Source organism: Strongylocentrotus purpuratus, unplaced genomic scaffold (genome assembly GCF_000002235.5).
Source record: "Strongylocentrotus purpuratus isolate Spur 01 unplaced genomic scaffold, Spur_5.0 spur5_scaffold_4, whole genome shotgun sequence".
Taxonomy (NCBI): Eukaryota; Metazoa; Echinodermata; class Echinoidea; order Camarodonta; family Strongylocentrotidae; genus Strongylocentrotus; species Strongylocentrotus purpuratus.
The window spans coordinates 23,682,205-23,702,544 of NW_022145610.1; the positions used below are offsets into that span (position 1 = coordinate 23,682,205).

General features: G+C 36.3%; 2 protein-coding genes across 2 annotated transcripts; both read right to left on the reverse strand.

The window, feature by feature from the left end:
• Nucleotides 1-147: 147 nt before the first annotated feature.
• Nucleotides 148-4,625, reverse strand: LOC578535 (ankyrin repeat domain-containing protein 45). The gene is made up of 5 exons (XM_030997480.1): nt 4,056-4,625; nt 2,786-2,953; nt 1,807-1,901; nt 1,084-1,222; nt 148-355 (listed from the first exon to the last, which is right to left on the reverse strand). The coding sequence occupies exons 1-5, from the start codon at nt 4,450-4,452 to the stop codon at nt 330-332; spliced, it is 825 nt and encodes a 274-aa protein (XP_030853340.1). The 5' UTR covers nt 4,453-4,625; the 3' UTR covers nt 148-329.
• Nucleotides 4,626-5,198: 573 nt separating this feature from the next.
• LOC762909 (ras-related protein Rab-14) lies at nt 5,199-18,214 on the reverse strand. Its single transcript, XM_030997351.1, has 7 exons — nt 18,002-18,214; nt 14,695-14,812; nt 14,055-14,169; nt 12,950-13,079; nt 12,080-12,198; nt 11,172-11,240; nt 5,199-10,291 (listed from the first exon to the last, which is right to left on the reverse strand). Exons 2-7 carry the CDS (start codon nt 14,798-14,800, stop codon nt 10,183-10,185), a joined length of 648 nt encoding a protein of 215 aa, XP_030853211.1. The 5' UTR covers nt 14,801-14,812; nt 18,002-18,214; the 3' UTR covers nt 5,199-10,182.
• Between the last annotated feature and the right edge of the window lie 2,126 nt (nt 18,215-20,340).

The following is a 20,340-nucleotide window of genomic DNA, read 5'->3' on the forward strand; positions in this document are numbered from 1 at the left end:
AATTTAGGTATGGATACACATAACAGTATGCAGACGAGCTTGAAGCTGAATATGACAGTTTGCATTTAAATTATGTACATGTATCTGATTTAATAGTTACGTACCGTACATATGCATGCAAATCGTATACTTCTGTAACTTACTTATGGGGGGGGGGGGGGGAGGGGGAGGGGGGATTTATTTATCCAGATTTCAATTTCCCCTTTTCTTCCTCTCATGGCAAATTAACACAAAATCTTTCAGAATGGTGAAATACATGCTGTATATGAATACACTCTTGATTCCCCACATGTTGAAATCCATGTTGGTTTACCATCTTTCCTGCCTTCTCACCGTCTATGAGGTTTCTCGGGTGCTAGAGAAAAGAAATGAAATGAGGTTATCAGAAGAAGAAAAAATTCTTGTCTTCTTTTGGGTAAAATATTCTAATTGGTACAAAGTTTTTCATGGAAAGTTGCTGATGATATTAAAAGATAAAGTAAACAAAAACATATGTGTAAGGTTTGGTAACTTTGTACTCATAAAATTTATCTTTGTGATAAAATAGTAAAGTGTAATATAACGTCTAGTATAATAAAATATTTTTGCCATCTACTTTTTCTTTCTGTAATATCATTGTCATAGCATATCAAATTACCCTGAGATAGAACTTATGAATTCATTCTTTTTTTTTCTTCAATGATTCAGTGGAAACTAGACTGCAACAATATATACAATTAGTTTTGATGTTTCCACACAAAAAGATATCCTTGTGGTTTGAAATCCAAAGAATTTCATCATGCATCAAAATTTCTTTCTTGTAGAGAATAATGATCTCTTTATTTGATTGATTGATTGAGAGAGCATATATATATATATATATATATACCTCTCATATATTTCTTCCAATATGTACAATTAAAAAACATACAAGTTAACAGTATGTCATCATACATGCATAATTTTCATATTTACATCAATATATTTGATAACAGAGTAATACAAATAAATAGAAAGAAATGAAAGAAAAGGGTGTTCCGAAAAAAATCCTTGAAGGGCTTGTTAGGAGGGGATCTTAAGAGCAAAAAAATAAAAAATACTTACGAGGTTCTGATAACTTGACGAGGATGGCTTCCAGAGATGTCCTCAGGTCTTCTTCTTGTTTATGAAAGTCTTCAATGGAAGCATTCGGGTTAGAATCCAACCATTCTTGCTTCTCTCCACATACATTCAGTCCAGTCATCTGACAAAAGTTAACCATTTTTTAAAAAGTCTTCAATTGATGCAAAAGAGGTTTTAGCTTAAGCAGCGATTGTCTTAGGGCAAATTGGTTTAAATCCCTTCTGTACTAGTTTTGCCAGGGGAATTAGACCTGCCTACAAATGTACAAGGTCACTGACAGATGGTTATCCCATCAAATCGGCTCTCAATTAACATAAGAAAAAGAGGATCATGGGGGACCAACAGGCACCGATTAGGCATTGTTTGCTATATTGAGGCTGCAAGTAGCTATAAGTAGTACAGTGGGGCTTTAAATAAACAAATATACATCCGTACAAAAGAGACAAATTCAATAAGTCTATTTTAAATTGGAAAATGTAGACATGTCATGCATCATGAAAATAATATATGCAACATTTCCATGCCATGCATCAGAAGAAAATATATGCAAAGAGCAACCATTTTTTTTTCTTCATATACCATCTACAAAGTGCATAGTTATTATCATTATTATCACCATTATTACCGGTAGTAATATTTCAATAAAAATTGTAGTTCTTATTAAATGCTCTTCACTTCCATTATAGTAAAAAATATCTCACTTACTTTCTCATCTTTGGCTAATCTGCCCTGGAGTTTCTGGGGGTCTTCAATGGTCTCCTTGGTTTCTTGAAGAATTGAGACCAGACCTCGTCTTGCTTCTGCGGGAATCCAGAAAGAATAATGAAAACATCAGACTGATGCTAGGTATTCACTGGCACCATTTTAAAGTTATTTCAACTGTACAGAATTGCAACATGGGTATATAAAGTGTAGCCCCTTCATTTTTTATTACAATAACTTATACTAAAAGTTGCTTTAAAAGGGTAGTCAAATGCAGGTTTTAATTTTGTCTACATCAATCCCTTGTTGTTTTAACAAAGGTGATGTTTTTTTAAAGGATAAAGGTCACAGATTATGACAGATACATGAATGCAAGAAAATTTACCATTTACAACTGTATATTTTTTTTCAGAGAAAGTTATTGACTACCGTGTTTAAAAAGTAGATTCTTTGAATCCATACATGAATTGACAGTTTGTCACATGAAAATATATCACTATAACTATAGATATTCACTGATAATGAACTAAAATAGCCCACAGATTTACAGCGTATTGTTGCAGCTTCAATTTTTTTTTACTTGCACTATTTATCTGGGCACTCGACAAGTACAAGATAATACGCCAACGGCAGTCTGTACTTAACTGGAAGAAGAAGAAGAAGAACCAGGAGCAGATCCACAATATTGTAAAATATGGGGGGGGGGGGGGGGGGGCACAACTACAATTTTTTTCCTCCATTAATATGAGGGTATTTTTTTGTTGGTATTGTGTACTTGAGGTAGGCCAATTGGGTTTTAAAAGACATGGACCAGTCCGCCACAGGCAGGTTTATAATCAAACATAGATCTAAGTCAAATTGTACAGAACCCTTTTAACCCAATGATTACTGAATTCTCTATACTGAACCACACAATTATTGAATATAATGGGTTAAAATGCTAGGTTTTTTTTTTTTTAATTAAAAAAAATTTGGCACCCACCTGACCAGTCCAAGAAAAAGGAACAATCTTCATGTTTGTATCTGAGGGCGGTATCCCTTGCCCTCTCCCCATGCTTGGTCTTGATAGTTAGACTGGCTCCATATTTGACCAGAGTCTTCAGGCAGTCCATCCTCCCCCAAGCTGCTGCATGGTGGATAGCAGTGTAACCTATACGGAGAAAAAAATACACACACCAAAAGAAAAGGAAATAAAATGATTTGATTTTGCTCTAAGATTCTGGAGACTGAGAGATAACAACACAACTTTCCATCATCATTCTATTGCTACTAAATTTGCTATTTCATCTTTAAGTTAAATGTACCCTTAGCATTCACTGAGACTTGGATTTATACATACCCAGTAGGCATTGCCCTAGAAGTATAGACTCTAACGTTAGTTTAAAAATTAAGAATTAAAATTAAATTAAAAATCTAAATCCTCTCGATCTCATCAATCAATCAAGGATAGAGAATAGTCTAGACTCTCTAGATCTAGATCTAGGTCTATATAGACCTAGACCGAATTTTCCGTCTCTTTCGTTCGTTAGCCTAGCCTCTTATTGGGGTAGGGTCGGCCGGCTCTCTCTTTAGAGACGGAAGCCGTCTATACACATGCTCTTGACAACGCCACGGCCATTTCAGGTCGTAGCGTTTTGCCCCCAAAATCCCCCAAAATGTCATTTTACCTCATGCATTGATTATTTAAAATTAGGAGAAGGTTATACTACATCGATTCCACTTACCAACTTGACTGTATAACGCGTTTAATGGTCCCTTTTCAGGAAATTACGGGTCAAAATCGACAGCCGTGTTGAAAGGCATGCAGTGGTGCTCCGTAGTCTTCCTGCGTATGTTGTTATTTTTTATTTATTTAAATCTCATCCCTTCTTTTTTAAATAATCAATGCATGAGGTAAAATGACATTTTGGGGGATTTTGGGGGCAAAACGCTACGACCTGAAATGGCCGTGGCGTTGTCAAGAGCATGTGTATAGACGGCTTCCGTCTCTAAAGAGAGAGCCGGCCGACCCTACCCCAATAAGAGGCTAGGCAGGCTAACGAACGAAAGAGACGGAAAATTCGGTCTAATATAGACCTAGATCTAGATTCTATTCCTAAAACTCAACAAACTGGCTTTCCTGTAGAGTCTACTCCTGTTTTCCAAAATGTAACAACTTTTGATGTCTCACTCAAGTCAGATAAACAATTTTGCTGATCTGTGTAAACGTTGTCATTTGCCCTGGCCCTGAATTGAAACTGAATTTTTGTTACCTCTTTTCGTTGAATTGTTGGCATCTGCTCCTCCTGCTAGCAATGCTTTTAATGCTTCATTCCTTCCCAAAATACATGCCATATCTAGTGGGGTCCTGGCCGACATTGAGTTTCTCGTGTCCAAACCAGATCCCTTTTCTTGCAACAATTTCAGCATTTCTATTTGGTTTTCCGTGACCGCGATCTCAACAGGCGATCGCCCCTCCTCGTCAGCGGAGTTCAGCTGGCTCTCTACCCGGTCGTGGTAGGGGTCCTCTTCATTAGCAAAGCACTCAAGCAGCCGACTTGTATCACCGCTTGCAGCACATTGGATGACGATATTTAGTCGTTTCTTCCCTGATCGTTTTCCGCTTTGGTTAGATGCAACTGATTCTGCTCTTTCTCCGTCGACCGTCATTTTGACGATTATTTCAGAAAGTTCTCCTGATTTTATCTATGATTTAAAACATACAATGAAATCTACGTCGTTTTTCTGTAGTGTAGCGTCGATGGTTTCTAAGCGGCAGGCTCGTTCACAACTATTCATTTTAAACCAATAAAACATTCTGCAAATTCATTTTTAGAGCTTAATTTTACAGAATAAAAATATTTAAATAAATGTCTTATAACTATTAAAGATAAAATCAAAAGAAAATAATTGCAAATAAGTTTATGAAATAAGAGCCTACATTATACTAAATGTAAACATAAGTACTACTACTACTACTACTGATAGACAGACAGATATACAGACAGATAGATAGATACATACATAGAATTTATGATAATAATAATTAATATATCAAAAATTATTTTAATTGGTGTTAGGTGATGAAAATAATTACTCCCCCCCCCCCCCTCCTTTCCTCCCTCTCTCTCTCTCTCTCTCTCTCTCTCTCTCTTTCTCTCGCTCTCTCTATCTATCTCTCTCCCCCTCCCTTTTTTTGGAACCTGTATACACCTGTTCTTTTTTAAGAGATAAAGTGTCTACATTTTCAGGAACTGTAGTATAATTCATATATTGCAAAAGAAAGAGGAACAGCAAGTCACATCCATCATATTTTTCAGGGGCAAACAGTTCATAGGTCACACCCAACACATTACTTACTGCAGACACAGAAACATAACTCACCTAAAAAAAAAGGCATTGTGAACAGTATGACATTCGTCTCAATGTATCTTTTAATTTGTTATTATGTCACAGAATCATCAATTTAATACCATTTAATAATAAATGTATTTCATACACACATAAATTGCTCACTATACACTTTTTGAATCCACAAATGTTTACTTGGAGTGGTAGGGGGCGGCTGGGCTGACGGGTGCATAATAAAGAAAATGTTAAAATACTCTTTCACACCCAATCAATATTTTACATCTAAACCAACCACTATTCTCTGCCATATATAAAAAGAAATATCCACAAGGAGACAAATTCAATTAAGGTTACCTAAACAAACACATTTGCATCATATTCAATAATGTGGTTTCTATAAAATACAAAGTACATACCGGGAGCCTAATATTCAATTATTTACTGTCCATTACCAATAAAACCAGTTCAAATATATTAGTCAACAAAATATATTCTACAAATCATTACACTGCCTTTACTTACTTTCTTTATAATATGAATAATGTATGAAACACAGAAGGGATCGGGAGTACTAATACAGGATTTATATCATGAAAATAAAGAAGGAAAACCAATAATATAATGATACAACAAATAAATTAGTTATGATGAGAGTAAAGTAGTGAATTTATAGAGGACTACCTTCTTTCAGGAGTCATTTCAGGACACAAACATTATGAGGATGTTTCGATGGGTGTACATTCAAGCTATTTCCAACAGGACTTATATTAATTATGTAATCAATGTTATTGGAATGTTACCTCATATATTAATTGGTTTGAAACAAGTGAAACAAATTAAAACCATCCCATATTATAAGATCCTTAGCAGTATATCCTCACTTATGGATCATGCTGAGTATCCCTGTAGAATTTGAAGTAATCATCATGCTACAATTCAACACCATATATCTTCACTTTATGTCTTTGTTACATAGTACCCTCTAGCGCATACAGCACAACATACATCTAAAATCATCAGTACGCTGATCACTTTAAGACTAGAAGGAACTAACTCCAAACTTCTCATTTATTACCCATGTGCTCTTTATTGACCAAGACTGCTAGCACATTCCACAAATTTTCGCATATTTCATACAAAAATGTTGGTGCCTCTCAGCAGTTAAAGCTTGATGTTGTCATGGAACTTATCGTGGCAATGGTACCAACAATTTCTCCACTTTTCATCAAAAGATTTTCCTAAATTTAGAAAAAGAGATGCCTTAAAGGAAGAAACAAAAATTGCAGTCATAACAAATCAAATATAATTCTAACTACTGATACATGAGGTAGCCCTTCCTTCGTACATACCGGTAATTAAGTTTCTTGGTAGCTTCTTTTCAATGCACAATTGTATTCATACCCATGTGCATTTCTTGTCAATGCACAAGTGTATTCAAAGCCATAAGCTCTTTTCTTTCTCGTTGAAAATGAAAGAGAACAGTCAGTATACTGAAGGGTTTAGATGAGTTAGAATATCCTAGATGAAGGCTGCATGATGCATCTTTGAAATGTTATAATTTTTTTTAATTTTTTAATTACAGCTTACACCAGAATGTCAATAAAAATTCAAGCAGTATTCGTTGGAACTACACTTTATGAATGCCACAAGACATGACGGTAGACAGCTGCAGACAATGGGTTCAACACAAGTACGAGAATATACATTGTAATCAGCTATGAAGGAAATGATAAGACTACACTATGACCTATTGAAGATAATAACCCTTATCTGTTTGTTGAGCAGGAAAATCTGCAGTAAGGTTTTGATTTCAGAATATAAGCAATAATTTTTTTAAAGAGCATGTTCGCAGTATGGATGCATGGATGAACCGAGACTAAGAAAATTTGAGAAAAGCTAAATACATGACCACCTAGGTTAGATTCAGAGAGAGAGAGAGAGACAGAGACAGAGACAGAGAGAGAGAGAGAGACAGAGAGACAGAGAGACAGAGAGAGAAATGCAGAGATGCTGATAAGTTTGACAATATGCATTGAATGGATATAAAATGTTGTTTACCGCATCTTGTTTCCTTGTTTTCCACTGAACTTAATAATGTATTTTTCAAAGCAATTCCTAAGTAGAGTGTGTATAATAAGCAATTACAAGAGAAGCTGAGTTGCTATTAATAACACCAACTTGATGCCAGCAGAAACGATACATGCTCATAATGATGCTACTCAAACTTGGTGTTAATTTCAACAAACTGTAGGTGCACAGATTCTTAAAGCATCTTACTTTATAAAAGCAAAGTTATTTGACTTCTATTTTCTCTCACATGTTCACAATCAGATATGGATGGATGCCAACATTCAACGGTCAAAGCTATTTACTAAATTTGAGATTTTCTTGATAAATTGGAAGGTCATAAAATTGATCACAAAATAAAGCTCCTGATAATGGTGGGTTATACCAGCATCATGGTTACCTTGATGAATTAAATCTTGAGATCAAAGGTCATTCATTCTTTTGTAAGGGGAATCCCCATGTTAATTCATCTGTAGTTTGTCAATTCACAAAATTGTGCAACCAAATCAACCACAATATAACTGTAACAAATCTTACTACATCAAGTACAATAAACAGCTATATTACTTGTGTCCATTCATTTCTGACATAAGTAAACTTTGGAATGTCCATTTGTATTATCATGCATCACCAAATAAACATATATATTAATTGCATTTTAAAAGATGCAATTAAATATTAAAGCAGTGTTAGTAAATGAGATATTCGTGTATTATACAGCCAAAATTTAAGACAGGCAAGGTAAGTATATAGAAGAAAAGATACTGAGAATTTCAAAAGTGTGATAGAGTAAAACAGCCTGTAATAGTGAACTCTCCTTAATGATAATTACACACGAAATTAGTCAAATATCAGAGAAAATGGTAGGAACATTTTGTTAAGAAATAAATTTTTCGGTGTATTCTTTTCTACTTTGGACTAGTGAAAATCTATGTACAGATAAACAGGATTAAAACTATATAAGTCATGTGCAATATGTCTTGAGAATGTGTTCATTACATGTTGTTCCACAACCTAACATATCTTGAAATATATATAATCCGTCGCTAAGCTAATCATACAAAATGTTTGGTAATTTACTTCTCTGTTAAGTCAAGTGTACAAAAAGACAGCACAGTTTTCTACAGATTGGCAAAGCCATGATTTACACATCCCTTTTGAAGCTGTTCCCACGATCACCGCATTTGTGATGCAACACTGTCAGGCTGGACCAGTCCCCTTGCTACACTGCATACACATGTAAACTGATGAGTTGCATGTAGAGCATCAGGTACACAAGAGTACACATGCTCTGTACAACAATACATACTTGGCAATGTGAATGTACCCCTGCGAAGAGCAGCCCAACCGATAAGATCGCAGCAATGGGGACGCAGCTCATTGCTACAAGTACCATTTATATAATATATATAAGTATTTACACAATACAATAGGTTTCTCATAATAAGCTCTGCGCTGAATGTACAGTCTATGAAGTGCCGATCGTGGACCGGCGAAGGGCAATCTCCTTCTATTCATCAATATTAATAACACAATGCTAAGAAATGTAGCACATCACACCATTTACTGAACAACTATACATGCTACTTATCTAATCAAAGAACGTAATTAAACCACCGGAAAATGAAAAAAATTAAAGAAATCTAAACCTCTTTTGTTCACTCCACTGCTGTATACTCCATTCTGCAGTGCTCGTATGAATCAAAATCCTCTGATAATTTGGGTTACTGCACATGTAACGGGATTACTAACAAAGGAGTCTACACAAGTCACCACGTTCTGACAAATCATATGATTAAGTAATGTACACATATTGCATTTGAATGAAAAAGAAAAAGAGCAAACAGAATGCCGATCAGACTGTCTTGCGTTGAGTTGAGCGAAGTCAACAAAAGAGGTGTCTTTTTTCTCTTTCCATACCATAATATTTGAGAAACAGAATTCTGAGGATTCAAACACACAAATATCTTCAATGCTCACGAGTCTTACAGGCTAAAATGAAATACTTTCCACTTTCAAAAAGCTGAAAAGTCATCCAGGCATAAATCAATTTCAAAAGGTTCATGAATTTTGTATTGCAGAAAAAAAAATCATGTGGTATGCACTATGGTATTTATCTGGGTCATATTGCCCCAATCAAACAAATATAAATTGAATCCTACATATTGAATGGAAAAGAAATCACATTGTGACATTTGGATATATATCTATATCGTTCTTTTTTTTTTCTAATGTAAGAAAGAAGAAGAAAGCCAGAATCAAAACAGTATTGTGTCACATACACAAAATGTTTACATCCCTGCAAAAATACTTTCACACATGAAGCGAGTAGATTGAGTAGATCAGACTGAATTAGTCATCTCATTGGCTGAAACCCCAAATAAAGTGATCTTCCAGGTAGTATCAGTATTACAGTACCAATTAAAAGGACATATCACTCAAACTAGGTATGAGAATTCTACCATTACAAAAAAGTGTTGTTTCTTTCTTGATGTTGTAATTTAAAAACAGAAATTCATATGGAAGAACAATTTACATGTACCTTTTCATGCTTCTTCTATCTACCTACCAAGTCTACATGTATAACTACAAATAAAACCTGTCAGTGTATTCAAAATGCCAATAACATCTCTGTCTTTAACCCTTTTTCTACTATGACCGAACATTGGAACAAACAATGGACTGCCATAGTCAACATTTGGCACACACACAATATACTCCAAATAGTGTGGCAATATTGGGTTTCACCAAGTGGCAGATAAAGAGTTGAGAGTATCACCTAGAGAGTCTGTGACATTTCAATAATTCATTTCATTATCATTTATATCTCAATTGTAAAAACCCTCTCTATTCCCAAACTGAAAACCAATGAGACCTGTGAGCATTGAAGATAAGTGACGTAGAGTCACCCTCGACAGATAGACAGATGGACAAGAGAGAAAGAAAGAAAGAGGCGGCGGAAGCTACGATGACGAGACGCTGTTAGCACGCACAGCCTTCTTTACCAGGCTGTTGGTCAGTGTTAAGTTGATTGCTACGTGGAGCGGCGGGTTTGTGTTGGACTCCCGACTCGGCGGCGTTCAGATCGAGACTGAAAATACAAATAAAATTGACAGGTAAATAATATTGTTAGAGCTCTCATTTGTCCCTTAATAATAATAATATTGGATATTTATATAGCGCACATATCCACCATGTACCCGGCTCTGCTAGGCAGCCGATTTCGGCGCTTACACCATTCAAGGAATTCCTTCCTACCGGTACCCATTTAACACCTGGGGTGAGAGTGGCAAATGTAGATTAATATCCTGCCATAGGACATTAGTGCCGTGGCAAGACTCAAACCATCTAAATCAAAGAACTTTACAAAATTGACACAAAGTGGATAATCTAAAACACTAAAACATTACATGTACTTACAAAGAAGTAAATGTGAGCATTTTAAATAAAAATTACCAACATGCACATTCTATTCATTACAAGGTGTTTTTTCTAAATGTAACGCTCAATTAAATTATATACCAAAGATAGATACACCACAGGATATTATTCCTTTATTCCATGAGTGAGAAATCAATAATTATACACATTTCACAGAGCATACTTCCTGATTTTAAGAGGTACAGAAGGACACAAGATGAATTCTCCTTTCCTTCTATTTTTTGTTATCTTTTACCATCTCTCAGTTTATCCATAATCATTATCTCACCCATTTCCAGTCATATGTTTTCTCTCATTTTGTTCCTTTATTGTATCATTCTACTAAAGACATCTCTCAATTTTATATTCTTTCATAACTTTCTCATTCTTGTAACAAATTTTTCCTTAAAACTTCTTTCACTTTTCTCTTTCTTTCAGGTTTAAGAGAAGCTGCAACCTTAAACTATCTGAAACAACCTCCACATTTCCCTTCTCCCCTCCTTAACCCCCTTTTTTAAAACTTATTTTCCTGTTCTCCCTTCATCACTCACCTTCCATCTTGGATGTTTTGGTAGATCTTTTTGGCAGTATCCAGGAATGCTTCTTCTACATGGTCACCACTGCAATCAACAAGATAAATTCAAATACATAAATTAACATAAATAAAACATTGTGTAATAATTAACAACAATAAAAAGAGACTTGCTGGAACCGATAACATTTTATTGTCATGGATGACTCTTGAATGAATGAAAGTATGTCCTAAGAGGAATTTAAAGTTAACAATTGTGGTACAACAAAGTCACCAATGCCTCAATAGATTTAAGCAATTACAACAATATCTGCCATTCAATGTCTTATCATATTGCTGTGAATTAATAGACTTAGTCATGATGGGTCATGATTAGTAGTCTAGTACTCGATTTCAAGTAAGTTTTCTATTATTCATTAAAAATGTCTATTCAGCTAATAACCAATCTTTCTGACAGGTCTTGTAAAAAAACGGCGCATCGTTTCATGAAACGGTCATAAGTACAAATTCACTCACAACCCATTGGAACATGTGTTAGATTAAATACATGTATTTCAATGGGTTGTCTGTGTATTTGTATTGAAGACGTTTCATGAAGCAATGCCCTGAACACGAATGGTTGTTTGTGAGACCTGCAATCCAAGTTAACTGGACTCATGGGCGTCAATCTTTACGTAATACCTATTGTTCAGGGGGATGAATGAATAGATCACCCCCCCCTGAACAATAGGTATTACGTAAGGATTGACGCCCATGACTGGACTAAATTAAAATCTTTCAGCAACAAGCCCCATGCTACAACTTTTTAGTCTATCTAGAAGTGCAAGTTTTGAATTATACATTTTCAATTTAGCTTTGCTATATATATGTGAGAAGGGGTGAATTCAGCAAATTACAAGTCTAAAGTATCAAATGAAAGCTACTAACGTCTTGGCACTGGCTTCTAAGAACAGTAGTCCATTTTCTTCTGCAAATTGCTTTGCCTCTTCGTACGTGACGTCTCGTTGTGCCTCTAAATCACTCTTGTTGCCAATAAGAAATATTACCTGGAAAATTATAAAGATACAAATTTCACTTTTACTACCGAAACTAGACTGAGTTTTTGTTCAGGGGTAATTAAAAATGACATTACCGGTAATGAAACTCTTATTGCAGTAAGTCATCTAAGTCATCAAATCCAGCAATAAAAGGAGAGATTTTAATGATCATCTACTTTATAGGTTATCATTTTCTCACTTTCGAGAGGATGTCACGGAGTGACTTCCAGACAAAATCAATTCCCCCCCCCCCCCCCTTTCCAGAAAAAATACATTTTTAGTATGAAATAAGTCAGATCATTTCTTCTAAATGCATCTATTACACATCCCAATAAGAAATGACAGACTTGGTTACAATCAGTTTTACAGTCAAATCTATATTCTATCCTTGATGCCTGCTGCATGCGACGAGCTGACTGTAAACTGTTTTGACCTACATGTATAAACACTTGGTCAAATTTGAATAACATCCTCCATGTGGCCTACATATCATGGCTCCAGATTCATAAAAACCCCAACCACTGTGTCCTCTTCGATGAGACTTGAATGTACTCAGTTTTAAAGCCTATCTGCACTAGTTTGGCCAGGAGGGATTAGACCTCCATGCGTGGTCACTGACAAGTGGTTATCTCATCAAATCAGCTCTCAATTAACATAAGAAAAAGAGGACCGTGGCGGTCCAGCAGGCACCGATTGGGGAGGTTTTCTATATAAAGGGAGCAAGTAGCTACAAGTAGTACAGTGGAGCTTTAATACTCACTGTGTTTGGATTGGTAAGATTTCTGGCATCGGTAAGCCAACTACTGAGATGGTTGTATGTGCTTCGTCTTGTGATGTCATAGACCATTAATGCTCCGGCAGCTCCTCTGTAGTAACTCCTAGTCACCGCCCTGCAGAACACAAAACATTACATTGGTGTCAAATTAAGAGTCCTATGGTCACAACTGAAAATGTTTTGGATTATCATGTGTTAGTTTTTGTGATAGGTGTTTAGAAATGCTTTCCTTAAGGCCCGGTCACACATAGACGACACATGGAGAACGCACGTCTTGCGCATTGAAAATTTGCAATTTTTGCCAGTGCGTTGTTGTGCGTTAGGTGTGCATCATCCTTCGTTATTCCTTCGTCGAGTGCACTGGACCAACACTGAACCAACGCTATGTATTCGTCGTCATTCGCTGTGTGCAGTGGGATTATTTGTGCATGCTCAAAAGTATGCGCAGAGCTTGACGCATGAATGTAAATGGCAAAAGGACGCCAGACATGCGCAGAGCGTGCTAGACCAACGCCAGACAAACGTGGAGCACGCGCCCTGTATACGAGCAGCGCGCTAGCAACATGCTACACATTCGGTTTCAGCTCGCTAGCTTCTCCCAAATCCTGACAAAAGTCGGGCTCACAACTTTTTCAGATTTTTAATGCGCCGGCCGTGCGTCATCTACTTACGTGTGACCGGGCCTTTCAGGAACAAAAGTATGAAGCACTAAGAGGAGCACATGAAAGGTGACAGAAAGAATAAATAAATGAACAAACCGACAATGTCTTTTGCATCCCTATGATAAGCACTTGAAGCACTATCAATACAAGACGAATACTGGATTTGTGTCAACTGGATTTGTGTCAACAGCCTTTTTGCAAAGTCTTCTGTTTTCCATTGTTACTCATCAGAGAAAACATATGAAGTTCTTTATTGTTGCGATGTTGTGAAAATTGTTATTTGTTATGTCACTAAATTTTTGATCAGCTAGCCCATTTCAAGGCAAGAAGATTTCCAAACTGTCATAATGCAATGGTAAATTTTAATAAAATGAAAACTGTAAGTGATACTTGAAAACTGACTTAAGTCCAATCTTCCATATTATTACCTGAATCTCTCCTGTCCTGCCGTATCCCATATTTGTAACTTGATTTTCTGTCCGGAAACTTCAATTATCCTTGTTCCAAACTCTACACCAATTGTGTGAGGACAATCTGCCATAACTGTAAATGAAGAAAAAAATTATGAAATATTAAATGCAATTTGTAACAAGCTACACAACGTCAGGCTCATATAAGAATTATAAACAATACAGACATTTACAGCACCCTTTCAAAAGAAGGTAGTAGCTCAATCTGGCTAAATGTACTGTGAAGAGTCGAAGACAGAAAAAATGATACTATTCATTCCTTACAAGTGTTGAGTGTACGGTAAGAATCAGTACACTGAGTACAGTATGAGTAATAACATTAATATTGACATAAATGATAACAAGTGATTGTATATTTAATGTACCGGTACAATTCTACATTCCATAAAACTTTTAGCCCTTCCAAACAATTCTTCCCCTGCAATGTATACCGGTATACATGTAGTCAACATGGGAAATGCAAAAGAAATTGGTAGAATCCTTTAATTGTTTTTTGTCTATTTGGAGCTATACATAATGTAATCTAGTGATTCTAGTGCAACTATTTCATTTTGTATCATATTATTTTTTTTCCTTTAATCCAGACATGTTTACTTACATTTTTTCTCTGTGAACTGGTGTAAGAGACATGACTTGCCGACACCCATGTCTCCTATAATGATATACTTGAAGATATAAGAGTAGTTATATGGCCCCGCCGCCATGATGAGATGTACCTGAAGGCAATGAAAGAAATACAAAACAATGATCAAGTACAAGTTATTTGATTCATTCACTGAACTGTTTCTTTATTCACTATTAAGAATGCGACTATGTTCAGAGTATATATGGTAAACATGTATTGATGAGGGTGTGTCTAAAGTTTACTGCGGCGGTCTACTGTGTGTGCCATTAGTCGACCATGGTGAGAAACTAGTTAATCATCATTATACATGTACATGTATATCATCATGAATAATTTATTGATGCAGTTGTACATGCACAGGTATGGTCTTGGCCCTGGGGCCTAAATGAAAAGAATTGCCCTATGAAAATTTAAAATGAAGATGTCTTACTACAGATAACCATTTTTTCCCTCCGATGTTATCGATTGTATCACATGTTACATACATGTACATGTCCTGAGAAAAACATGCACGCCTACTCATATCGTCTGTAATGTATTCAATATGAGCAAGGAGATTGGAGGCAAGCTCACTGACATGTAGTAACCCCTTGATATGAGTACATCAATGAACTAAGATTCAGATATTCTAAATCATGCCAACAAGCAATTGTGTTTAATAAACTGGATAATCAAGAAGATACATGTACATGCACACTTAATGAAGAAAACTATTTTGACATGAAGGAAGATTATATTATATTTCATATAGCAATATATTAAAGAAATTCATGGGAACAATGAGAATATATACAGTGTAGGAGCTAAAAAATAACAAACATTTTTGACAATGAAAGGTCTAATCAATTTAGAATTCACACACCAGACCAGACATAATTTGCAGCATGCATCAATTTTTAGCATGCTCAAATTGTCAAGTGACCAAAAACTTAGGCATAGACTTTGAGACACATGAATCCCTTTTTCTTCCAAAGCACGATCTGTGCATGAAATGTATAATGAAGGTGCTGATTACATGAGCATACAAGACACCATGTACCAGCATACCCAAGGTTGTGTCTGTGTAATTAGCTTTAATTGCTGATGCACAGTAACTGTAATGTACGAGACATGAATAATTTTTATTGTATATATTCTGGTAATACTTTCTGCTCTGTGTTCAGAACTATTAAAGGTGAAATTCAAAGAAGATCACAAATATGTCAAATAATGTATCACTAGAGACTGGTAAGCTAAAAGATGGCCATCGGACAAGTTTTAGGTCAATTACATATCGGGTGATTTATAAAAATAGAAATACAACCACCTCTATAGCAGCTGGGATATACGAGAAATTCGCCGGAAAAATAACGATGTTTTAATGACGTCACTATATGGACCAACACTGCCCAAGCAGACAACATCCCATAGAGAATGTACATAATTGCAAAGCTATTATTTCTCAAATTATAATGAGTTTAGTGTATATAAATGTAATGGCATGTCAAACCATTCAAAAGGGGATATGACCCGATTCTGATAACTAAAATTGTTTGCTTGTAAATACACAGGATAGGGATAATTAACAATCAAAGAAACCAGAGTTTCAAATTGAAAAACCCCCGGAATGATATTAATCACGGCATTTGTTCCCTCTTGAAACGCCGAACATACCCCGGTGTGTGCAGCTGAATATACAATGGCGTCTTATTTTGTTTACAAGCGACAGATTCCTTTATTTTTGTATCGCTGCATTTGTGTTCAAAATAAAACCATGCGCGGGAATTAGAGTGAGGCAATATATTATACATTTAGCCTGACGGTAGTGAAGTAAGAGAAAGAACTCAAGAGAAGGTGAAAACACAGGCACTGAAAATGTGTGAGATGTCATGGGACATCGTCTGCTTGTGCAAGTCATGTGCATACTGTGATCTCACACATATCAGCAGCATTCGCAGAGCTCTTCAGGTGCTATGCCGGGGCTGTATTTAAGCGTTTTGTAATTTATAATTATCATTATTTTGAATGTTTTCAATCATTGAATTTTGATAACCTTGTCGAATCAAAGTTTCAACTTTGCAATAATAAAAATAAAGTTAGTTTTTAAAATCAATGAATATCTACTTTAAAAGTAAAGTTATAATACAGTGTAAATGCATTTGAAGAATTATTGATGTCTGCAAAAATACCAATAAAGTTTACAAAGTATTTTGATCTGTGCAAAATTGAACATTGGGTATTTTACATGTACACTGTAACTTGCATATTATTTGCAGACTTCATTTTTCTACAGCTGTAGTCGTTAGATTTTTTTCTCTTCAAAATTAATATGGTGACAATTTGAGAAGGGGAGGGGGGGGGGAAATGGGATTATTCATTGAATTGGAAATAAGTAACAATTTGGATACTACCCCCCCCCCCCCTTGCTAACGCTTGGTGCTATGGTGTACATGTAGGATTTCATGTCAATTGCAATCCTGTGTGTTGAAAATTGTTACGTTATTTTGTTTTGTCATATTTCATAAGGGAAGAAAAATGGCAACCAACAAAACAGAATAACAGAGATTAATCTGAAGCAGCCCAGTTGACTTAGTCCATTTGCTTGACTAGATAATAGAAAAATACATATCTGAAGCAATAGTTGCATTATTTCCAAGTTAGGGTTACAATTTCAGTTAGAGACGTGTATTAAAGTAGTAAGTAATTGAGCATGGGCTTTATTTTCCTTACAAATCAGAATGGTCTTACTTAGAATAAATGTAGACATAGACTACATACAAAATTAGACAAAAGCTACATTGTCAATTGTAATCTAATCACTGCCATTACTTGAATTACTCTTTGTGAAATCCAACAAAAATAAAATAAAATTCAAGGTTAAATATGGTCACCAAAATAGAACACTAGACATGACTAATTTATTTCTTGTTGTGACTCAAAGTCAATCTCAAAGGCAAGCTAATGTGCAAAAACATTCTTCAAACTTCATCAATCACATTCACAATTTTGCTTTTATTTAAGCAATTTATCAATCATGTTTGAAGTTCAATGACACAGTCCTTAATTCACTATTTCATCCTCAATAATTAACAATATTCATTTGGTTTCATTCTTTCTCATTTCCCCAAAATACTATCCACTGATCTCACACACAATAACATTGCACACAGCTACCACCATTGACAATCTCGACGGCCGCACAGCTCTGCGTGCAATGCATACAAAATCATTATCATTGTATCAAGCCGGGCTCACTACGACAGTCAATACAATAATCATGTTAGGGATCAAAAAAACTTACAATTCGCCGATTTGAAGATAAATTATTGACCTATTTGGCAGGAGGATGTGTTAAGCAACGGTAAAATAGTCCTTTAAATCGCCTACATCAACTCATTAATGAACAGATCACATTTAAAAGGTTCAACACAGATGTCGTTTTATGAGGAAGAGGCGTTCATCATACAACAGTCATTGGCCAATCGTTCAATATGGCGGCTATGGCAAGTCTATGGATCCTCCTCTCATGATATGACGTCACTCGCCAGCTGCTAATCGAGGGTGGGGTACTTGCACTCTAACCCTTTACACCAAAATTGCTTTATCAACCGTGTTTGAAACAATCACATTTTATGTGGATTGAGTGGAAATTAAAGGAGACTCAGATTATTTAGCAGGAGTTGTAAAGGAGAGGTAACAAAATATAAAACCAACGACCCCACGGCCAACCCGAAACACGTATGGTGATACCGCTCTCAAAATATTACCATATTAAATTTGATTACTCTCAATTGAGTTAATCTATATTTCTTTGTGTTTTAAAATCTATGTTGGAGTCGGGATATATACGCTATGTACGTTACAAAGTTATCAGCGAGGCGCCCCTATACAACAATGACGTTGCGATACTGATTGTGTGTGTGTGGGGGGGGGGGGGGGAGGGTATAGGTGTGAGGCTCCTCATCATCACCAAGGCATCTCGCTTCCCTGACACTCCTTCCATTCCCTCCTCTTCTATTCACTCTTCTCTTCCCTCCCTCCCCTCCCCCCCCCCCCTCTCTCTCTCTCTCTCTCTCTCTCTCTCTCTCTCTCTCTCTCTCTCTCTCTCTCACTCACTCCCTCACTCCCCCTCTCTCTCACCTCCTTCCCTCAAGTCAGTCACGGACTCGACGCAGCAGTGTATAGAGAGACATTGATTTATGCAAATTCAGCGATGCAAATTCCGGCAAGAATCGAATCTATACCATGGGCCTGATTTTTTCCATGTTTTAATTTAGTTTTTAAAGATAAAATATCAATATACGCCTATAGACGTCTCATTATCAGATGCTATGATGCATCTCGATTGCGCCAACAAAGGGGCTGGGCACTCCCCCTCCCCCCTCCAAAACAAATGACCCCTATACCCTCCCCATAGCAAAGATCTTTTGGATTAACTATCATGTTTAGCTCTTGGATCGCTCTCTCTCTCTCTCTCTCTCTCAGGGGCGGCGGAGCGTCTTCCAAAGTGGAAGGGGGCACCAAAATGGGCACTTTCTGGGGAAAAAGGTGCACCTACAAAGGAAACCTCAAAGGGAAAATTTTCCCTTTTAGACATTCTTATAATGCCCCTACATCGTGATTAATACATTCAGGGATGATTTCAATATTTAAAAAAAACCCTCTCAATTACAAGTTGCTCTTAGTCGCTTTAAGATAAGGGCACATGTTAAGTAAAAAAAGAAAAGGGGGCACTTATCTAGAGGGAAAAGGACACTTATTAGAAAAGAAAGAAGCACGTGTCATATAGTAAAAATGCAATTATTAGAGGAGAAAGGGGCATTAATGAGAAGGGAAAGAAGCACATATAACAAGGGACGGGGGCACGTGTCTAAGTAAAACGGAAGCCTCTCACCTTCTAGATTTGGAATGGACGATTATCAGCTAGGTTGAAAGAGACACTTATTAGAGATGGCTAGGGACACTTCTTTTACCTGAAAAGCCGGCACTCACCTGAGATGAATTAAGTGTCACTTATGAAAAATGGGCACTTGTCGAAGGAAAAGGGGCACCTATCAATTTTAAAAGAGGCATTAATTTTATCGGAGGTGTGAAAAGGGGCATTTATGTGAAGTGAAAGGAGCTCATACTAAAAGGGGAAAGGGCATTTATGTGAAGGGAAATAGCACTCATTAGAAAGGGAAAAGGACATGGGACAAAGTAAAAAGAAGCACTTATCAGAGGTGAAAACGTTCACTCAACAGAGATGAAAAGGGGCAGTTATAAGAAGGTGAAGGGGCACTTATTTACAATGGAAAAGGGGCACTTGTCAATTAATGTCAGATTTGAATAGAGGCAATTATCATTTATGAAGGGGGAACTTGAGAGGCGGTAAGGGCACTTATGATAGTTCGAAACGGGCACTTATTCCTATTACAAATAAAAAGGGGCACTTATCTGAAATAAAATGAAGGCACTTTTCCTATGTAAAAAAAGGGGCACTGTGGTATATTTGAAGAAAAAAACTGGGGGCACTGTGGCCCCCCCCCCCTTCGGTCTACCATGATCGTCATCCTGTTGTTGTGGCTCTATTTTAAATTATAATGCGTGTACTCACTGTTTCGATATATTAGTCCTCTTTTCCGAATCTCATTATTTTTC

Coding starts and splice junctions, on each gene's coding strand:
- LOC578535 (XM_030997480.1), bottom strand. CDS start 4,452: ATGACGGTCGACGGAGAAAGAGCAGAATCAGTTGCATCTAACCAAAGC. Junction 1,902..2,785: donor CTTTTTCTTGGACTGGTCAG/GTGGGTGCCAAA, acceptor GGATTCCCGCAG/AAGCAAGACGAGGTCTGGTC. Junction 1,223..1,806: donor GATTAGCCAAAGATGAGAAA/GTAAGTGAGATA, acceptor AACTTTTGTCAG/ATGACTGGACTGAATGTATG.
- LOC762909 (XM_030997351.1), bottom strand. CDS start 14,800: ATGGCGGCGGGGCCATATAACTACTCTTATATCTTCAAGTATATCATT. Junction 14,170..14,694: donor CCAGTTCACAGAGAAAAAAT/GTAAGTAAACAT, acceptor CTTCATTTACAG/TTATGGCAGATTGTCCTCAC. Junction 12,199..12,949: donor ATCTTACCAATCCAAACACA/GTGAGTATTAAA, acceptor ATAATTTTCCAG/GTAATATTTCTTATTGGCAA.